The 19,068-nt window shown below is 36.0% G+C and overlaps 1 protein-coding gene across 1 annotated transcript in view; it reads left to right on the top strand.

Moving 5' to 3' along the window:
- The window catches only part of Hcn1 (hyperpolarization activated cyclic nucleotide gated potassium channel 1), a 369,238-nt gene extending 353,659 nt beyond the window's left edge, over positions 1-15,579 (top strand). The window contains exons 7-8 of the mRNA XM_021180688.3: positions 7,988-8,152; positions 11,750-15,579. Of these exons, the coding sequence (XP_021036347.1) occupies positions 7,988-8,152; positions 11,750-12,687 (1,103 nt within the window). The 3' untranslated portion in view covers positions 12,688-15,579. The remainder of the gene's footprint in view (positions 1-7,987; positions 8,153-11,749) is intronic.
- Positions 15,580-19,068: the final 3,489 nt, after the last annotated feature.

The raw sequence follows: 19,068 nt of genomic DNA, 5'->3' as shown, positions 1-19,068 counted from the left end.
TTTTTTGGCCCTGGCGTTCCCCTGTACTGGGGCATATAAAGTTTGCATGTCCAATGGGCCTCTCTTTCCAGTAATGGCCGACTAGGCCATCTTTTGATACATATGCAGCTAGAGTCAAGAGCTCCGGGGTACTGGTTAGTTCATAATGGTGTTCCACCCATAGGGTTGCGGATCCCTTCAGCTCCTTGGGTACTTTCTCCAGCTCCTCCATTGCGGGGCCCTGTGATCCATTCACTAGCTGACTGTGAGCATCCACTTCTGTGTTTGCCAGGCCCCGGCATAGTCTCACAAGAGACAGCTATATCTGGGTCCTTTCAGCAAAATCTTGCTAGTGAATGCAATGGTGTCAACGTTTGGATGCTGATCATGGGATGGTTCTCTGGATATGGCAGTCTCTAGATGGTCCATCCTTTCGTCACAGCTCCAAACTTTGTCTCTGTAACTCCTTTCATGGGTGTTCTGTTCCCAATTCTACGGAATGGCACAGTGTCCACACTTCAGTCTTCATTCTTCTTGAGTTTTATGTGTTTAGCAAACTGATATACAGAGTATCTTATGTGCAACTCCTGTGAATGGGTCATTCAACACCCAAAGGGATCAAGACCCACAGGATGAGAACCACAGATTTTACAGTGAAATATTATCCAACCCTTAAAGGGCTAAACCCATGAAAGTCATGTGTAAATTGATGCACTAGAAAAAAAATCATCCTTAATGAGGTAACCCAGACCCCAAAAGGCCAACAGTATATATTATTTTTATGTGGTTATTAGCCTTTAAGACTTTGATAGGCATGCTACTATCAAATCACAGAGGCTAGGTATAGAGTAATGAATTAAAAAAGAAGGAAGGCTCTCCCAGGAAAAGGGAAATAGAATACATAGTTATAGAGAAGGGTAGTGGAAGCCTGATACAGAAAGATTAAATAACGAAAAGTAGGGAATAAGGGAAGGAATGTGGGGAAAGATAGCTAACATTAAGACCCATTTGAGGGATTTGTGGACAGACACTACAGTGGAAGCTTATTAAAATATAGACATATTGAAGAAAATCTAAATGGAGTTACCAAATGACAAATCTCCAACAAGGCATCTCTCACCACTGAGGGGAACGTCCAGTGCAAGGAATGAGTTGCATATAACTTCGTTGTTGGTCAAAGAGTCCCATTTGAAAGCTCTAAACAACTCAGTCTATTACCAAAACTTTTGGTTGCTGACAGTAAGGCCCTATGGTGGGAAACAACACCTACATAGCCTATTGAATGTGGATATGGCAAGCTGGTGCCTAACTAGAGCTTTCACCTTATTGACTCATGTGTTCCTAATTCTTATCCATCAATGTACCACTAACAAATGTAGCTAATCAATGATGTGGATTCTTTGTCAATACATATTTTGAGTCTAGATACAAAAAAATTAAATTAAGCATGCCAGTGTCGTTTATATAATTATAATTATTACTTTGATTTTTCTTGTTAGTTGTCAGGGAAAATGATATTTCTCAGATTGGAAAAAAAGATCAATAGAAGCTTAGCTATTTCAAGATTAATTTGTGAGTGTAGATGTTTTCTTAGTTGGAAGACTCATCCACACACAATAACTTTTTCTGTTTAGCTTTCACGGACATTCAAATATTAGTTTTCTCCTTATTCCCTGGCTTCTCTCAGGCTCCCCATTACACACACTCAAACTACTATATAGAACTAGTTATAGTTACTTATCAAGAGGAAAAGAAAATAGAAAAGGTAGAATTTGCCAGCTACTGGGTTGAATAAACATAAATTTCCAAAAGGAGTTACAAGTAGAAATAGGTCTGTAAGGCATACCCTAGGAGATGTCTCAGGTCAAGTTCAGATTTTTTATCATGGAAAGCACAGAGGTGGGGGGAGATAAATTGTCACAGAAACTTCAGAGATAGAACTCATTGCCAGTAATTCCAGAAACTGGGCAGGAAGACACCAAAGCCATATTCCCACATAGCTGGGTGTTCAACCATACCCTGGGCAGAGAAATAACAGGCTTCTTTATTGGTCATAGTCTGCAGAGAACCAACACCAGGAAGAGTCTCTAGCCTTGTGTAAACTAGTTAGAACCAGTTTTCTGAGATCTAGGATAAAAGCAAGGCGACTTAAACTCACTGGAAAACCCTGCTTTTGGTGAACCTAACAATAGGAGATACTATACTAATGTGAGGAAAAGTTTCATGAAATAAAATCTTCACTGGATGCCAAAATCTTAATTATTTTCCTCCCAAATACCCTTTTATCCTCACTCAGAGAAGTTATGATGTTTCTATTATCTCTAGCTTCAAATCCATGGGTTCACTATCACCTGTCAAGTTCAGCAACAGCCTCATTTCACAGTGAATCCTGAAAAATTTTACTCCCGTGTTCAGTGCAATGGTTTTAGCTGACACAAATCCCTGCCACCCATTTCTAAACTCATCAAAACTCCTTTATCTATCTTTATGTTGACTACTAAAATTCTCACTTCTGGTTCATTTTGCAAACCAAATATAATTATTCTTGTATCAAAACTATTTTGAAAAGAATTTGCCATTCATAAAAAGATACGTGCAGTGCTTTTTATCCATGCAAAGCAAGATGTATGTCATTTCCTAAAGCAGCATTTTACATATAGACTTGTGCCCTCAAAGTCCTGCAATAACATTATGTGTAAAGATGTTTTCATTTCTTAGAGAATTGTGCTCTAAACCAAGTCACCCTCCAATGATCCCATATTTGTATTTAATTTATTAACCACCCACCCATCTCAATACACAGTGTTCTGTGAGCTTGCACTCAAGATTACCGTAGCCTACTGCTCTATTCTTACTTCTGTTTGCTTTTCTTCTTCTTTTTCCTCTTCTTTTTCCTCTTCTTCTTCTTCTTCTTCTTCTTCTTCTTCTTCTTCTTCTTCTTCTTCTTCTTCTTCTTCTTCTTCTTCTTCTTCTTCTTCTCTTCCTCTTCCTCCTCCTCCTCCTCCTCCTCCTTCTTGTTCTTATTCTTCCCCTGATCTATGAAATACTTGCCGCATAGACCATGTAAGTCCATCCATGTCACTCCAGGCCAACAAAACATTATAATTAGTGACGTGCCATTTAAAGTCATATGAAGTAACTAGAAGAAAATTTATCTTAAGAATTATTTTCTAAATCTTTTTAAGACATAATTCTTGAATTTCTAATGCTGGCCAGATTGGTGGAATTTCCTCATTATGTGTTCCCTTGTGGCTTCAAAATGCTAGTACTGATAGGGAAGTTTTCACAATTATTATCATTTATTTTGTATCCTGATAACTACAAATGCACATTTTCTTGAAAACCTAGCCCTGACAACACCTTGGAATGCTGGAAAATGTTCTAGACTTAGAAAATTCTAATATGCTTTTTAATGAGGTATCCAGATGATAGCTATGAATAGTAAAGCAAGAAAACTCTGTAGAAATCTGAGTTAGTCATTTATTTTTGTATTAAACAAACCATAAAAGTATACAATTAACTTTTTATCGCCATTTATGTGTGCTTGCATGAGAAGTACCTGCAGGTTTATATAAGGTGTAAGAGTTGGGAAACTATTTAAGGACAAATAAACTGATTTTTTTTTTTTTTTGCTGTGGTAGACTTGTCTAATAAATGTACAGTGAATCTTTTCTAAGAGAGAAAAGTATTTTTGTACTGCTTCTGTCCCATTTCGTGCAAGCATATGAAATGACACGAGGAAAACAGAGCTGACAAGAAATCACTTCACAAACCACATCTGAGGTCTCTAAGCACGGAAATCGTTTGATGAATTTTTTAAGATCTGGCTGCTTTTTAAAGAAATTTATAATTCACAGTGTTTGATTAACTTTTAAAGAGCCGAGTGTTGACAGATTTAAAAATCAAAAGGAAAGAATTGGAGTGATCTGGTAGATTTTTAAAGCTGGTTAGAAACAAGAAGTCAATGATCTTATCCTCCTTAGCTTTGATTTTTTTATCTTACATATATGGCCATTGAAAATTTAAGTTTGTATAGGTTCACTCTGGCTTAAATAGGAATAACAATGGCTGTTTTTTTTTTTTATTTAGGTAGCAGATACTTTAATAATTCCCAAGATAATCAATATTTAGTATTTTTAACTTAAGAAAGATTGTTAGTATATGTATTTGATAACAGTTTATAGACACTGACATGCAAATATGATTTGCATCAATATTAGGCAGCTGACAGAGTCACCATGGAATGGAAAGACAACAACATAAATTGGGAGATGAAGGAGAAATAAGCTAAGAGGTGAAAAGAACAAACGTCAGTGAAAATATACATATATACAACAAGCGAACATGATATCATGTCAGAGTTTTTGTAATCAACTGGAATGAAAAGAGAGTCTCATGACTTCTAGAAATTAGAATTAATGAGTCACCAGCTAAGAGCACACACTACTCTGGCAGATGACTAATTTATATCTCTTAAGAGAAATGAATCATTTAATATAAGGTGAGAGCTATAATTTGCTTGATAAACTAATAGCTTTTGATGACCTCATTATTTGTGGATTGCCAATAGGACAAGAGAAGACATAGAAACTGCAAGCTGGTTGATCTCTATGCACAGGGGAATTATCAAACCTATACTGGAAAGTGTCAAGATTGCATGTTCTGGGTCATTAAAGTAGATATCACCATATGAAGTTTGTCAATATCTAATCATTCCTTTATAATATCCATATTTGAAAATTTATCATATCTAGTCTGTGTTTTAAAATCATAAAATTTGGAATATGTAATAATACAAAGCTGACATTTAATGTTTTATCCTGTCCACATTTCTTCGGATTCCTTTTCTAATCTGCTTAAAATCCAAAATACCACTACAAGATAAGCTTGATTTGCAAATTGGTAAATCCAAAATGTTAATGCCTTTTATACCATATGGAAGCAACATCTTATTAGTTCTAGTGTAACTAATAGAGAGACTAGAAATATAATAAATGTGAAAGGAAAAGAGTAATATTTTTTTCTGACATATTAGTATAAATATGATACCGGAGTACAAAGCCAAGAAATGTCTATGAAAAAATATCATTTTGCTGCATAGTGGATAATTACTCCTATTTTATAATATTGAGATTTAGGAACAGAAACAAGGTTTGCTTCATTTGCAGGAAACAAGTGAGTATAACTTTTCACATCAATTCTAGAGCTCAGGCTAAAAAACCACTACTTTAGAAAGTCTATCACGAGTTCCTGATTAACTCTGTGCCACTTCAATGTCAAACTGTTCTGGAGGTCAGTGAAATCCTTCTGAGCTGGAAAATGCTTGAAGCTATTTGCCCTACCTCGGGAAATAACTGCTCATATAGGTGACAGTAATGTCAAGTGGACTTAAATGTTTAGAATCAGGGTTAACGAATGTCAGCAAAAATAGCACTGGGCAGATGATGCATCTCATAGCCGAAGGATTAATAAAAGTAGTCACACGGTGTGCTAGACCAAATCTAATCTCTCAAACAACAGTCTTTTTGAAGCTGAAATTGGGACCGGCTTTCTAATGTGACTGTGCCAGGGCACATTACTGACAATTTCATCTTAGTCAAATAGAGCAACCTTTTACCATTTCTGTAATCACCCTAGAAAGCCCACCAGGAAAATTTGACCTAAGGGACAATTATAATATATTACAATACAATCTGTAGGTGAATAGATTTATCACAAAGTACATTTTTGCTAAGAATCTTCCTTTTGTGTGTGGAACTGCAGATGGAATCCAGGCCCTGTGCATACGCTGAAGTACACCTCTACTGAGATAACTCTATGAACTGAGTTCTCAGCTAATGAATCAAGATGAGCAGATAGTATGAGAAATAGGTGGCATGTGGGAAACATGCAGACAAACCTTTAAAATTTACATTTTTAGATTTCAGGATCGCAGGAATTCTGTTTCACTTGTTTTTATTTTATCTTGCTTATGGGATCAACTTGGACACCCCAAAGCAACTTAATTTTCTACTGGGTGATTTATGACATATCTATATCTTAGAGAACACTGGTAAATTTTCTCAATAAATTCTTTATGTACAACCTAACAGGAACCTTAAACACAGTTCAATGTGGCAAAAACTCGGGAGAGGGCAAATTCTTCTACAAATGTGTTGTAGCTAGCAGGGGAGCCAATGATGCTTTATCTAAATATTGATAACAGAACAGGGTGTCCCAGTTTCTTCATGGAGTGAAATTTTGATTAACAATTTACTTTGCAGAATACATTGTATTTTGATTAATTGACTCAATCAGCAAACATTAAGCAACTATTATATACCATACACTGTATAGGTCCAGAATGTATTAGGCTAAAAGACTTTATAATTAAATATGAATGAACTCTACCCAACAGATTTGATGAGGTGTTAAGTGAGTGTTATATTTTACAATAATGTCCATTGTCCAAAGCACATAGATAATTTTCTGAATCTTCTCAACTAAAACTCTTCAGTCTAGGCTACAGTTGAGGATTTGAAGTCATCCAACCAATACCCTTCATGCTACACCAAAACAAGAATCTCTTAAAAACCACATACATTTTAACGTGTGTAGCTGGATAAACGGCAAACTGTTACTGCCATATAAGGCCACCATGGTCAGATGTTTACTGTCAGATTTCTGGGGAAGCAGCAGAATGCTGTCTGTTTTGTTTGTTCTTTGTTTTCTGCCATCTTGGAATCTCTCTCCATATTTTATCCATATAAATAACCATGACTTATAAAACAGTGTGAATAGTATTCTACTTGCACACTATTTTTAAGTCTTCATGTGTCAAATAAAACCCTTCCCTGAACAGTAAAGATACTTCAAAAACTTTAATTATACTAGAAACTTTGTGATACAAAGTTTATTTGTATTTGCATGTATTTCTTTATGTGTATGTGTGTGTGTGTGTTTGTGTATGTGTGTGCATATATATGTATCAGCATGTGCCATGAAATGTGTGGCTAGAGACTAGAAGACAACCTGTGCCCACTGGTTTGTTGCATCTACAGCATGGGTGTCAGGGATTGAGCTGAGGCTGTTAGCACTGTCAGTTAGTGACTTTACCCAATGGGCCATCTCATGTGCTCCAAACTGGTCAATTAAAGACAAAGAAAATTAAATTATTTCCAAGTCTAAAAGAAGACAAAGCCTACAATACCTTGATTAAGTTAATAAAATTTTGAAAATAATGTCTTATAGGTGAGTTAGCAAACAGGAAAGTCTAATTAAAAACATGTAGTGACCATATTTTGAGGATATTATTTTAGTGAAGAATTTTTGGGTGGTATCTAATTAAGAGACCATATTCACATATTTGAAATATTTTTCTTCATTCTAATATCAAAAAGCACAGAAAGTATACTAAGGTATTTAGACTCACTTATCGTTCCCTCTAGATTTTACTATCTGGTTCCTGTCCCCTAGAGTTTACAAAATTTTCTGATTGTACCATTTCCTTTCCAATTCCATTATGTATTTCTTAATGGCTTTCGAACCAAACCACCCCTTTCCTTGTTTTAGAGTGAAAACTTTCTTCTCTCTTGTTTGAACCCAGTAGCCCCTATTGTTTTAAAACTGCTTAGAATCCTTAAAAGAGGTGTTGTCTTTTGCCAAATCGTCAGGACTGAAAACATACATATAAGTCATAGGACACAGATGGATCAGGCTACATTAGGGATGTGTGTGAATCTACATACAGACACATGAATATAATAATGATGAGGGGAGGGAGGGATATGTGGTAAAGTTTGGAGGGAAGGAGGTAAAGAATAGTTGTAGTCATATTATAATCTCCAAATAAAATTTAAAAAGAGTATTAGGAGTAACATGGTTTTAATAACCAAGTGAATCCTGTGATAAATTGAGAATGAGTGTCTCTACCCATTGTCTACACAAGTGAAGCTTTTCATTAGAAGAGGCATTCAAAACTTGGAAAAGAACATAACCAACCCGGTCATTCTCCCTTCTCTTGTTACAGAGATATGCCTGCTGACCAAGGGCCGGCGCACTGCCAGTGTCCGAGCTGATACCTACTGTCGTCTTTACTCCCTTTCGGTGGACAATTTCAATGAGGTCTTGGAGGAATATCCAATGATGAGAAGAGCCTTTGAGACAGTTGCTATTGACCGACTCGATCGGATAGGTACTCCTGATCTTTCTGCTTTCCTCAAGCACAATTTAGTTTTCATTTCAAATTCTAGTGTATAGATCCCTTGTTAACTTGCATAAAACAAGTAGCAAATTGCTGTGTAGTAAATAGTTGTATAGAAAGATCCGAGGTGGTACCTGCTCCTGCTAGGTGCTCTGGATTGATTTGTTCATGTCTGTTTTCACTAGCTATGCAATCTGATAACCCAAGTGATATCACTTCAGTTTGAATCTTCAGGTAAAAAGCACTGGTATAAACTCTAGATAGCACTAAAATAGTTCTTAATGCTAATATCAAGAGTCTATATTACATTCCAAATTTTATCATAAGGTTTATTTTATCTTTAATGGCTAGTTTTACATTTCAGACATTCATAAAATAAAATTAAAAAAACCTTTAAGACCTGCGCAATTAAATCAGTATCAGCAGAAGCAGCAAAATGTTTGTAATACAGACTCAAACAAAATCCTTTGTAGAGATGCCCTACATAGATGTTTACTTTGCAAACATCTTTGTTATGGAGTATTTTCTGCTAGAAAACTAAAATGTATTAAGTAGAACTTCCTAGTTAGCTAAAGAATTACACAGTTTCCACAGCCAAGTAGGATTATGTTGTCTTGCTGTTAAATTCCCTAGCTATTCTAGGATACATGAAATTTAACGAGAGGGTATGCATTCATTCTTCAAACCTTAACCACTTTGTCCACCTCGTCTTTCCTTCTTCCCCTTTGTCTTGTCGTAGTTATGCAGTAGATTCATGGTTCAGCTTAAACACTACCCCCTGTAGAAAGAAATGCTTTATGGTGTCTCATCATGAACTAAGCTGAAGTCCCTTAATAGGTTCTCGTTCAGTGTCCAAATTCCCCTCACTCCACTGCCTTTGTTACAGTATATGTTCTAAAAAGGGGGAAAGAGGGTACTAAATTTTATGAATGGAGAGAGAATCTCTATCAATGGAGAGAGAATCTCTATCTTATTCTTACAGTTTCAATACCAGGTCCACAACACATGTATACTGAAAGGGGGGAGAAGGGAGTAAATATGCCTGAAGCAGATGGAATTGGGGTCAGTTAGAAGTCAAGAAACAGGTGGCTCAAGAGCTTCATTCTTACAAAGGTAAGGTCTTAGTCTAAAACAGTGTCTCATCTCACTCACATTTACTTCTCTCTACATATTACAGAATGACAGATTTCCAATAGATGGGGTAAAAGTACTGTGGGGGCATTACCGCAGGGCGTAGCAAACACACTGAACTTAAGGAATTATCAGGACATAGTCTTCTAGAGAGATAGCGCCCATGAAATAAGAAGACATTCCTATGAGCAAGAATGAAGACAATGCTTTTTTTTTTTTTTTTTTTTTTTTGCTAAATGAGTGTCATTATTATAGACGCAGAGACTGACTTCTCTTTATTTGAGACTGGTTTCCGAAACCAAATAGACATCTTTAGATACATTCTAAAAGTATAGCATATTCAGTAATTTATTTTAATCTAGTTCATCTTCATTCTCTTTAAAATTAAAACTTCTCAGGAAAGTTACATGAAATAGTTTTAGTCAATAGCATAGGAATAACATTGCTTAGTAAGCACCAAACATTGGTATTTTTGAAACTGATAAAATTCTAACTGTGCATTAAAGCTATGATAACTATTTTAATTCTTTCCATAAATAAAGATACCTTAATCATGAAATATTGCATGTTCAAATAAAAAGTTACATTGTCCATTTTAGTTATGAAATCAATACATAAGTATTTATTGTAGTCAGTTAAGGCAATATATCAAATAAATATCTGTATTCATTATTAACACTAATATATGTGTTTTTTCTATGGGAAATTAGAGAAGCTTTGAAAAAAGGAATAATACCTATTTTGAAAATGATTTTTAAAAATTGCTTTTCTTGGATTCCAAGAAAATTATCATAGTGCACATTGTTAAAAAATATGCTCAATTATTTTGCAAATTATTACTATTTAACAGTAGAGCATAGTTTATTCAATTTTCAGTTACCATGCTCATTTAATATATATATATGTGTGTGTGTGTGTGTGTGTGTGTGTGTGTGTATTTCAACATATCATCTGTGAGATGTTCTTTTTCATTATTGAAAATATAATCTTTTCTCATTCAACACACCCTGACCACAGTTTTTTCCTCCCTCTACTCTTCCCCCACACTCTCTTCCACTCCCCTTTCCTCCAGATCTACTCCCCTTCTTTCTCCCTTCAGAAAAGAGCAGGACATCAAGAGACAACAACCAAGTATGACAAAACAAAATATAATAAGACAGAGCAACCAACCCAACAGGAGGAAAAGAGTTCCAAGAGCAGACAAAAGAGTTAAAGACACACCCTCTTACTCCCAGTTACCAATCTTGAAAACCACCAAGCTAACAGATATTCAGAGTTCCTGATACAGATCCCTGCAGGCCATGTGCTTGCCTCTGCAGTCTCTGTGAGCCCATGTGTTCCCAGCTTAACTGATTCAATGGGCTGTGTGCTCCTGGTGATCTCTGCGTTTTCACTTTATTTTATTCTATGTAATTTTTTTATCAACTAGCTATTGATTCTAATTGATATCATTCTAGAGAAGTCCTATCTATTGCAAAACTCTCAAAAAGTATGATATAAGTAGAACTAAAGCTTATTTATGTTGTGAAGTGAGATGAGAGGCATAAAACTCTGTGAGCCCCCTTCCGTGGCCATTATACAGTAGAGGGATGATCATGAGTTGAGTCTCAATGTGCCAGCATCCCCTAAGGAAAGCTTCTTGCAAATGCTAAAATCTGGACCCCACATAATTGCTATGCACTGACTTTCATATTTTTTAAAGCTCCAGAGATGAGAGAAATATGCAGCTAGAATTAACAGTCATTGATACCTCACACTGGTCAAAGGCTTAATCTCTTAGTTCTCCATGAAATTGTATGTGTATAAGATAGTATCAGATTCAGCAATCCGGGTCTGGTCTGAGGAGACTCGTTTCTAGAGGCAACCAGATGTTACAGATGAAGCCAATTTGTTTTCTGTGAAGGCTTCACAATCATAATTCTTTTTTTTTTTTTACAGCCTCTTTCCTTTCTAGCCTAAATTTCTAAACAGCAATATCACCTGCTCCATGTCATAAATATGATAAATTTGTCTGCTCCACAATTGTGATAAACATTTCTACTTAAAGCCTTTTGTTGATTGCATCTCAAAGCAAATGTTCCACTGTTGTCTCTTATCCCCCATTGTCTTGCCTTGCAAATACAACTTACAATTAAAATAATGATTCTAGGCCCAGCCTGACCCAAACACCCTCTTGTCCTCTACTCCTCAAATAACTCTATTAACCATGTACATTTCTTCTATAAAGCAGCTTTTATTTTTGCCATCTTTATACTTTTCAGTTTTTTTTTTAAGTAGAGGGTATGATTTCTAAGCAGATGCAGAATTATACATAGGCAGAAGTTTCATTTCTGTTTGATGCTGACAAGTAAGTTGGTCCTAAAGCTGACATAAGTCACCTTGGAGTAGCCAGGCCCATGTGGCTTTATTAGTTCTTTTTTCGGTCTGTCTAAGTGCCTATTTTTCCTTTGCTGATAGGCAAGAAAAACTCTATTCTCCTGCAGAAGTTCCAGAAGGATCTAAACACTGGTGTTTTCAACAACCAGGAGAACGAGATCCTGAAGCAGATCGTGAAGCATGACCGAGAGATGGTACAAGCTATCCCTCCAATCAACTATCCTCAAATGACAGCCCTCAACTGTACATCTTCAACCACCACCCCAACCTCCCGCATGAGGACCCAATCTCCGCCAGTCTATACCGCAACCAGCCTGTCTCACAGCAACCTGCACTCACCCAGCCCCAGCACACAGACGCCTCAACCCTCAGCTATCCTTTCACCCTGCTCCTATACCACAGCAGTCTGCAGTCCTCCCATACAGAGCCCCCTGGCCACACGAACTTTCCATTATGCCTCTCCCACTGCGTCCCAGCTGTCACTCATGCAGCAGCCTCAGCAGCAGCTACAGCAGTCCCAGGTACAGCAGACTCAGACTCAGACTCAGCAGCAGCAGCAGCAACAGCAGCAGCAGCAACAACAACAACAACAACAACAGCAGCAGCAGCAGCCACAGACACCTGGTAGCTCCACACCGAAAAATGAAGTGCACAAGAGCACGCAAGCCCTTCATAACACCAACCTGACCAAAGAAGTCAGGCCCCTCTCTGCCTCGCAGCCTTCTCTGCCCCATGAGGTCTCCACTTTGATCTCCAGACCTCATCCCACTGTGGGCGAGTCCCTGGCCTCTATCCCTCAACCCGTGGCAGCAGTCCACAGCACTGGCCTTCAGGCAGGGAGCAGGAGCACAGTGCCACAACGTGTCACCTTGTTCCGACAGATGTCCTCGGGAGCCATCCCCCCCAACCGAGGAGTGCCTCCAGCACCCCCTCCACCAGCAGCTGTGCAGAGAGAGTCTCCCTCAGTCCTAAATACAGACCCAGATGCAGAAAAACCCCGTTTTGCTTCGAATTTATGATTCTTGCTGATTGTCAAAGCAGAAAAGAAGTACTCTAATAAACAGAATATTCTCAGATATTATTTTATTCTATCTCACGATAGATCCCTATAGCCTACTCTGAAAAAAAATATTTTAGAAGCTGTGGCCTACATGCAAATGTAAAAACATATATACATATATAATTAAATATATATATATATCTAAATGCCCAAGAGAAGTTCAAAAGACTTGTATAACATTCAGTGTTACATGTCTTCCTTTCTTTAAAACCATTAAAGGATTTAACACATTGTTGTAAGGTCATTGATTTCTCACCTTTTACTTAATTCCTTTGATATATGTGTTTCTCCCTTTTATGAAGAGTTCTTGGAGTCAATGGAAACAAAACTCTGATTTTTAAAAAGGCAACTCCAATTAGATCCAGCATAGCACCAATCAAAGCTTTCTTTCATTAGCTGTGCCTCTGCGTCTAGGTTGTTAATTATGCGGGATTCAATAAACAAATCCCAGTTTATAGCTCTCAATTGTATTTTGGTGCTTTAAATTTTGAGTTAGGTGAAGGAACACGCTACATGCTCAGCCACCATAGGAGACTAACATTGCCATTGATAAGGCTTCCTCTAACCTCAAACATGTTCATTGATTTTGTGAGAAAAGTGAGGAGATATTTGTCTTCATGTGTCACTGGACTTTTACCAAGACTCAGTCATTGTTAGCTGTAAATAACTTTCCCAACCCGAATAAAAGTAACTATTCTGTGTTGTAGAAAGGTAAAAGTCAGTGTTTAAGAATTTAGTTTTCCTGCTTCACTTCAAAAGTTAGAGTTTTAAATTTCACAAAACACTCTAATTGTGACAGCTGTTCAAATGTAATGCAATGGCTTGAGACCTACAATATCATTTTTAACCTGCGATACTTTAATGCAAAAATTGTATGCTTGAACCTACAAATTGCTTGTATGACACCAAAAATCATTACTTTTATTCCTTCTTGACATAATCAAGCATCTGAACCTAGTCCTGGCATGCTTTCGGGGGCAAAAAAATAAAATAAAATAAAATAACTTAAAAAAAAGTAGATTCAAATCAATCATTGTAAGAAAAGGCTTACAGTATTTCTCACTTCTAGATGAGTATAACTATTCATTAATTGCCTCTCTTAAAATTCTTAAAAGGCTGACTTGGCTCTCTGACTTAAATCTAGAAGTGAGGTTTTCACTTTCATTTGATATTGTTGCTGTTCTTATTGTTTAAACAATCATTTGCAAACCATAGCTTGTTTTGGAGTTAAAGGTGTTATGTGTCTTCATGTTAGTTGGTAGTTTATCGTGATGTTAATGTGAAGAAATAAATATTATATATCATCACATCTGTTTGGAAATACACATTTTGCCCTTTGTATATTGTAACTAAGCAGTTAGTAAATCTTAAGGCATGTGGTAACCTACATAGTCCTTAGATAGACAGGAGGTTTGTTCTTTCAAATGTGCTGAAACTTATATGGACTCGGTGACAGGAAGCAGGGGCGGAATTGAGCTGTCCGAAAGCATTGTCTGTTTGTTCACTTGTTTCCTTAATTCTTCCTGTGAGCATCATGGAGCCTAATCTAGGGAAGTCCCTTAGCGATCATGTGTGTTTGCTGCACCTCACACAAGTGGTGGGTGAGTAGAACACAGTAGCAAGCTCTCTAGTGCCTGACTTCTATATGTAACTCAAGAGAGTGAGCTGATGCGAGCGGAGGTCTTTGACATTACAGGCACAAATGATCTATTTAGGAACACAAAGACCGTACATTCTGCTGGGACAGGGCCTCCAGGTATCCTTGAGGACCGAGAACAAAAGCAGAAGCAAGAGGTTTAAAGTGGATCTACATTGCCTTTTATGAAACCAAAACGAGTCGTTGCACTTAATTGCTAACAGATCCTACCTTGTGTGAAACAATCAGCAATGCTAGGTAAAGTGATGTTATTCCTGGAATGCTAGTGACCAATGACATCCTGTTAGGAATGATGTAAGGGAGAGATCGTGCCGCCTACGTAAAATCTATGGGAAAGTTGCAAGACCTATATCACTTACTATCAGTACAAAACTCCTTTATTTTATTAAATTTAAAAACTAGCTTCTTGTTAAGATCATGTACTAGTCCTTTAAATTATTAAAGGTCTACCTTTGGCAGGATTAATGCATTTCGTAGTAAAATATTTTTATATATCAATTTTTTTGAGCACCATTGGAGAACATCCGCAAAATTGAATTGCATGGTTATTCAGTGCAACCAATAAAATTTTTATTCACTTTGTACTCGAATGGACAAAGAACACTAAGGTTTATATGTTAAAGTAACAAAACCATACAGGGTATATTATATACACATATGTATGAATGTGTGTGTTTGTAAAGGTACAGTGCTAGGAGAACATGACCTTTTTTCTCTGTACATAGTTAAGCTCAAGTACGGAGTTTTAATCTGTACGGGAAGAGCTGTATTAGGGTCTTTCACTGCTGAGAAAGTAGAACAATAACTTATACTTTGCACTGTATGACCAGGGAAGAGTTACGGTATTTCTTTTGTCTTTGCTCAAAGCCATACTTATATAAATATATATTAAGATTATTAATAAATCCAAAAGAAAATAAACCAAATTATGAATATTTTATTTTGTTGTTGAAATCTAATCAAATGTTTAACTCATTGAGGAGTACAGATTTGCTTGTTGTTCTCTCTTTGTATAATCTCCAAAAAGATTTGTTTTTGAAAATCACCATACAATTATTATAGATATTCTACAGATATAGAATGAATGTAATTTAAATAGGACATAGATGTCTCAGTCACCTCTTTGTTTTCCTTTTTTCATAATGTAAAATTTGGTTATTTTATTCTTTACCCCATGCCTCTTTAGTATGTGGTGTTTCTCCAGTTTTAAAACGCAGCCATGTCTTTGTTATTGGATATGGGGATGGTTTTTAATTTATGTACATGACCTGTTTTCTCTGGGCTTTTCAAAGGCCTCAGATGAGATTTGTCACAATGAGGATAAATAGCGAAGCAGTCCTAAACACAAGGAGGATAAAATGTGATTCTTCAATTGGTTGTCCTCCTCAAACACACAGCCTGCCTCCAGGTCTCCGTGACCTCTCCATAAGTGAATGGTTACCAAGTGGATGCCATTCCACTTTTAAAAGATGGTTACTCTATCATTTACAGACTTAAATGAACATGGTATTTTAAGGACACTGCAAAGAAAGCAGTCGCTAGTCTAATAATTCCTACAGTATATGAACAATTTAAACAATATGATGAGTTTCAACTTTTAGATACATTATACGGAAATCAGAATTAGTTATGATTCAACATATAAGTCACCTTGACTCCTTGTCAAGATTATTGTGTAAAATACCTCCATATATTTTTATGACTTATGTTTTTTATTTGGTACGTTTACTATAATTGCTATTTGGGATCTTACTTTCCTTATTTTTATAATATTAAACTAGATGACTAAAACTTTTCTCATTTTTATCTTCTCCATCCTTGTAGAGCTTGTATCATGCCATGCAAGTGTGGGATGTGTTGTTGTTGCTGCTGCAGCTGCTGCTGTTGCTGTTAATATTCACTAACCCTAACAAAAAATTTTCTATATGATAGGTACATATACCTAAATATCCATAAGTCTGTGCCATAAGAAAAAAGTATACTCAAGTATTAAACTACACTTATTCCCGAATAGTCAAAAATTGTCACGAAACATGCAGTTGAATATGTGGACCAAATTATGTGGGAATATTTTAACTTTATTCAAAATAGTTCCTGAAATATTTTCAAAATCATGTTGGAAATTTTCTTTCAAAGATTTTTTTTTATCAATTTAAGGGTGATTTGTAGTTGCTGTGACCACTTGAAAATAGTGACTTTCTAAAGCAGTTTTATTTCATTTTAATAAATAACACATTTTTATTCTTTTCTCATATATTATATTCTGATACAATTTTCCCAACCCCTTCTTCCCCCAGCCTCTTCCCTTCCCCATCACCACTCTCTTCCATATCCCCACCCCTCTCCTGGGGGAAAGGATCAACATTTTTATTGCATGTATTGATATCTTCACGAACAGGTCATTTTGGCCTTGATCACATTTATAGATTTCAGGTAAAAAACCATAAGCTTCTCCATATAGTAAAAAATATTCAGATTGAATAATAAATATCACCACAATAGATCCTCTCATTCTAGTTCAAAGGATATGTCTGTGATATTTGCTCTGTTGCTTAATGCTTTGTGCAGCTCTATCAATGAAATGTTATTACTATCTTTTCTTCATATTGAAATAGACTCTGTAACACAAGGTGATGAGGAATGAAGATAATTTTCCAAAAAAATCTGGAATGAGATAAATGGTATATTTGTTCCATGTACAAATGTTGATGTCTCAAAACAAGACAAATGATGTTTTATAAAATCAAAATAAGTTTGATAGCCATAACCCAAGTATTCCATTTTAAATTAAGACAGGACCCAACCCCACAATCACATGAACATGCCTCTCTTATCTCACCATAATCCTATCCCAGTTTCCTTAACCAAGGGCGGGTGCATAGTGACAAATAAAGACTTGAAAGACTGTTGAAAGAAGCCTTGCCAAGACTTGTTTTGGGCCTATCATGAGACTTGTTAAAGATGATAATAAAGGGAAATGTATGGAAGTCTATTAATTTATGTCTGGGATACTTGATGTAGAAAGAATAAAATTTGAAGAAAGCATCTATATGCAGTGATGAATGAAACTTCAAATATTTTACTACAAAAATATGACTGCTTATCAGAACACTGGTGATTGGTAATATTAGCATCTTATTGAAGTTAGAGTGTATTATAGGTCAAAAATGCATTTGAAAGGGTAAAATTGGATTTAAACACTCCTAAAAAGCCATTTTTATTATCAAGCCAAAGGTTTTATAATTTTATACTTTAATCTTAATTTTGTAGAGCGATCAAAGATTACATGATGAAATTTGTGTTTTGCTAATGTCAAAGAAATAAAATTCATTTGTGACAGAGCAGGAAATAAGGCTATCTGTTACCTCACACTACTTGTGAGGAGGCTGAGTCTGAAGAAAGACCCTGGGTTTGCCAAAGAGTGCAGATAAGTTTGGAAAACCAAAAATGTATCAGCTGTGCATATAAAAATAGTACAGGGTGAAGGACAAGGGCAAGAAGAACCAAGAATGAAAGGGAATTAGAATATATGACAGGGAAATGATGCAGATTCGAAGGAAGCTAGTTTCTCCAACCTAACTGGTAGTATCCTGTTCCACAGACATTGGCGACAATGTCTAATCAAACATAGCCAGTCCTTGCTGATACTTTATTTCTAATATATCATAAATGATCATTCAGCTCAATGTGAACTGACTCTTTATTAATATGTAATTATAACTATTATTATAACATGTGAGTAGACAATGCTACTGGACATACCTACAAAAATTGATGTATACAGCAGTTCTTCAAAAGTAAGGACCATTAGTGTTTCTATTAGATTTATTAAAATGATGTAGTTACTCATATTTCTTTTCTTTTTTATTTGTTTGTTTATTTGTTTTTAGCAATGTATTTATTTTTAATTTCTCTACACTGGTATTTTGCCTATATGTATGTCTGTGTGAGAGTCTGAGATCCCTTGAAATGAAGTTGCAGACAGTTGTGGACTGCCATATGGGTGCTGGGAATTAAACCCTGGTCCTTCGGAAGAGCATCTGGTGCTCTTAACCATTGAGCCATCTCTCCAAGCCCTATGCATATTTCTTAAGCAGAACGAATGGGCTTTTGTCAAAACAGAAGTTAAACTTTTGTCAGATTTAAAGGAGGTCTCTTTAAAGAGAATTCATATTTGTAGAGGCAAATATATTTTCCTAAAAGATTTTCTAGTTTACAATTAGACTGTGGCAAACCCCTCAGAAATGGGAAACATAATTTTTAAGGAAATAATCGCATACTTCATTTGAGAGAGCCAAAACCGATTTGCCCAATGTATAGTGTCATTTATTTTTAGTAATTTATACAGTGAAAGCATTTGTTTCTCAGTATTTAAAAGTAAAAATTGCTTGCTGAACTCCTTTAAGTTGTACTGCCAATGTCTTATACAAAATTCTAGAGAAAACATGCAGTTCTGAATTGATGAAAGTATGATATTCTGATATATAAGTTAAAATATTGGATGTAGGAAGATTAAATAGCATCTTATACACAAAATATTCACACAGCAAAAGTAGCATGTTTTCCATATATTTCTATTGCAAAGTTCCAATATATATTAACCAGATAGGCTCACAGATAAAAGTATGGCAATGTTCACTCATAGTGTTCCTCAGTGTAATCGTAAGATGCAGAGCCCCAAAA

Source organism: Mus caroli, unplaced genomic scaffold, assembly GCF_978045245.1.
Source record: "Mus caroli unplaced genomic scaffold, Mus_caroli_1 scaffold_15, whole genome shotgun sequence".
NCBI classification, from domain to species: Eukaryota; Metazoa; Chordata; class Mammalia; order Rodentia; family Muridae; genus Mus; species Mus caroli.
The sequence above is the reverse complement of the archived record's forward strand: the minus strand, read 5'-3'. Positions and strand labels throughout refer to the sequence as shown.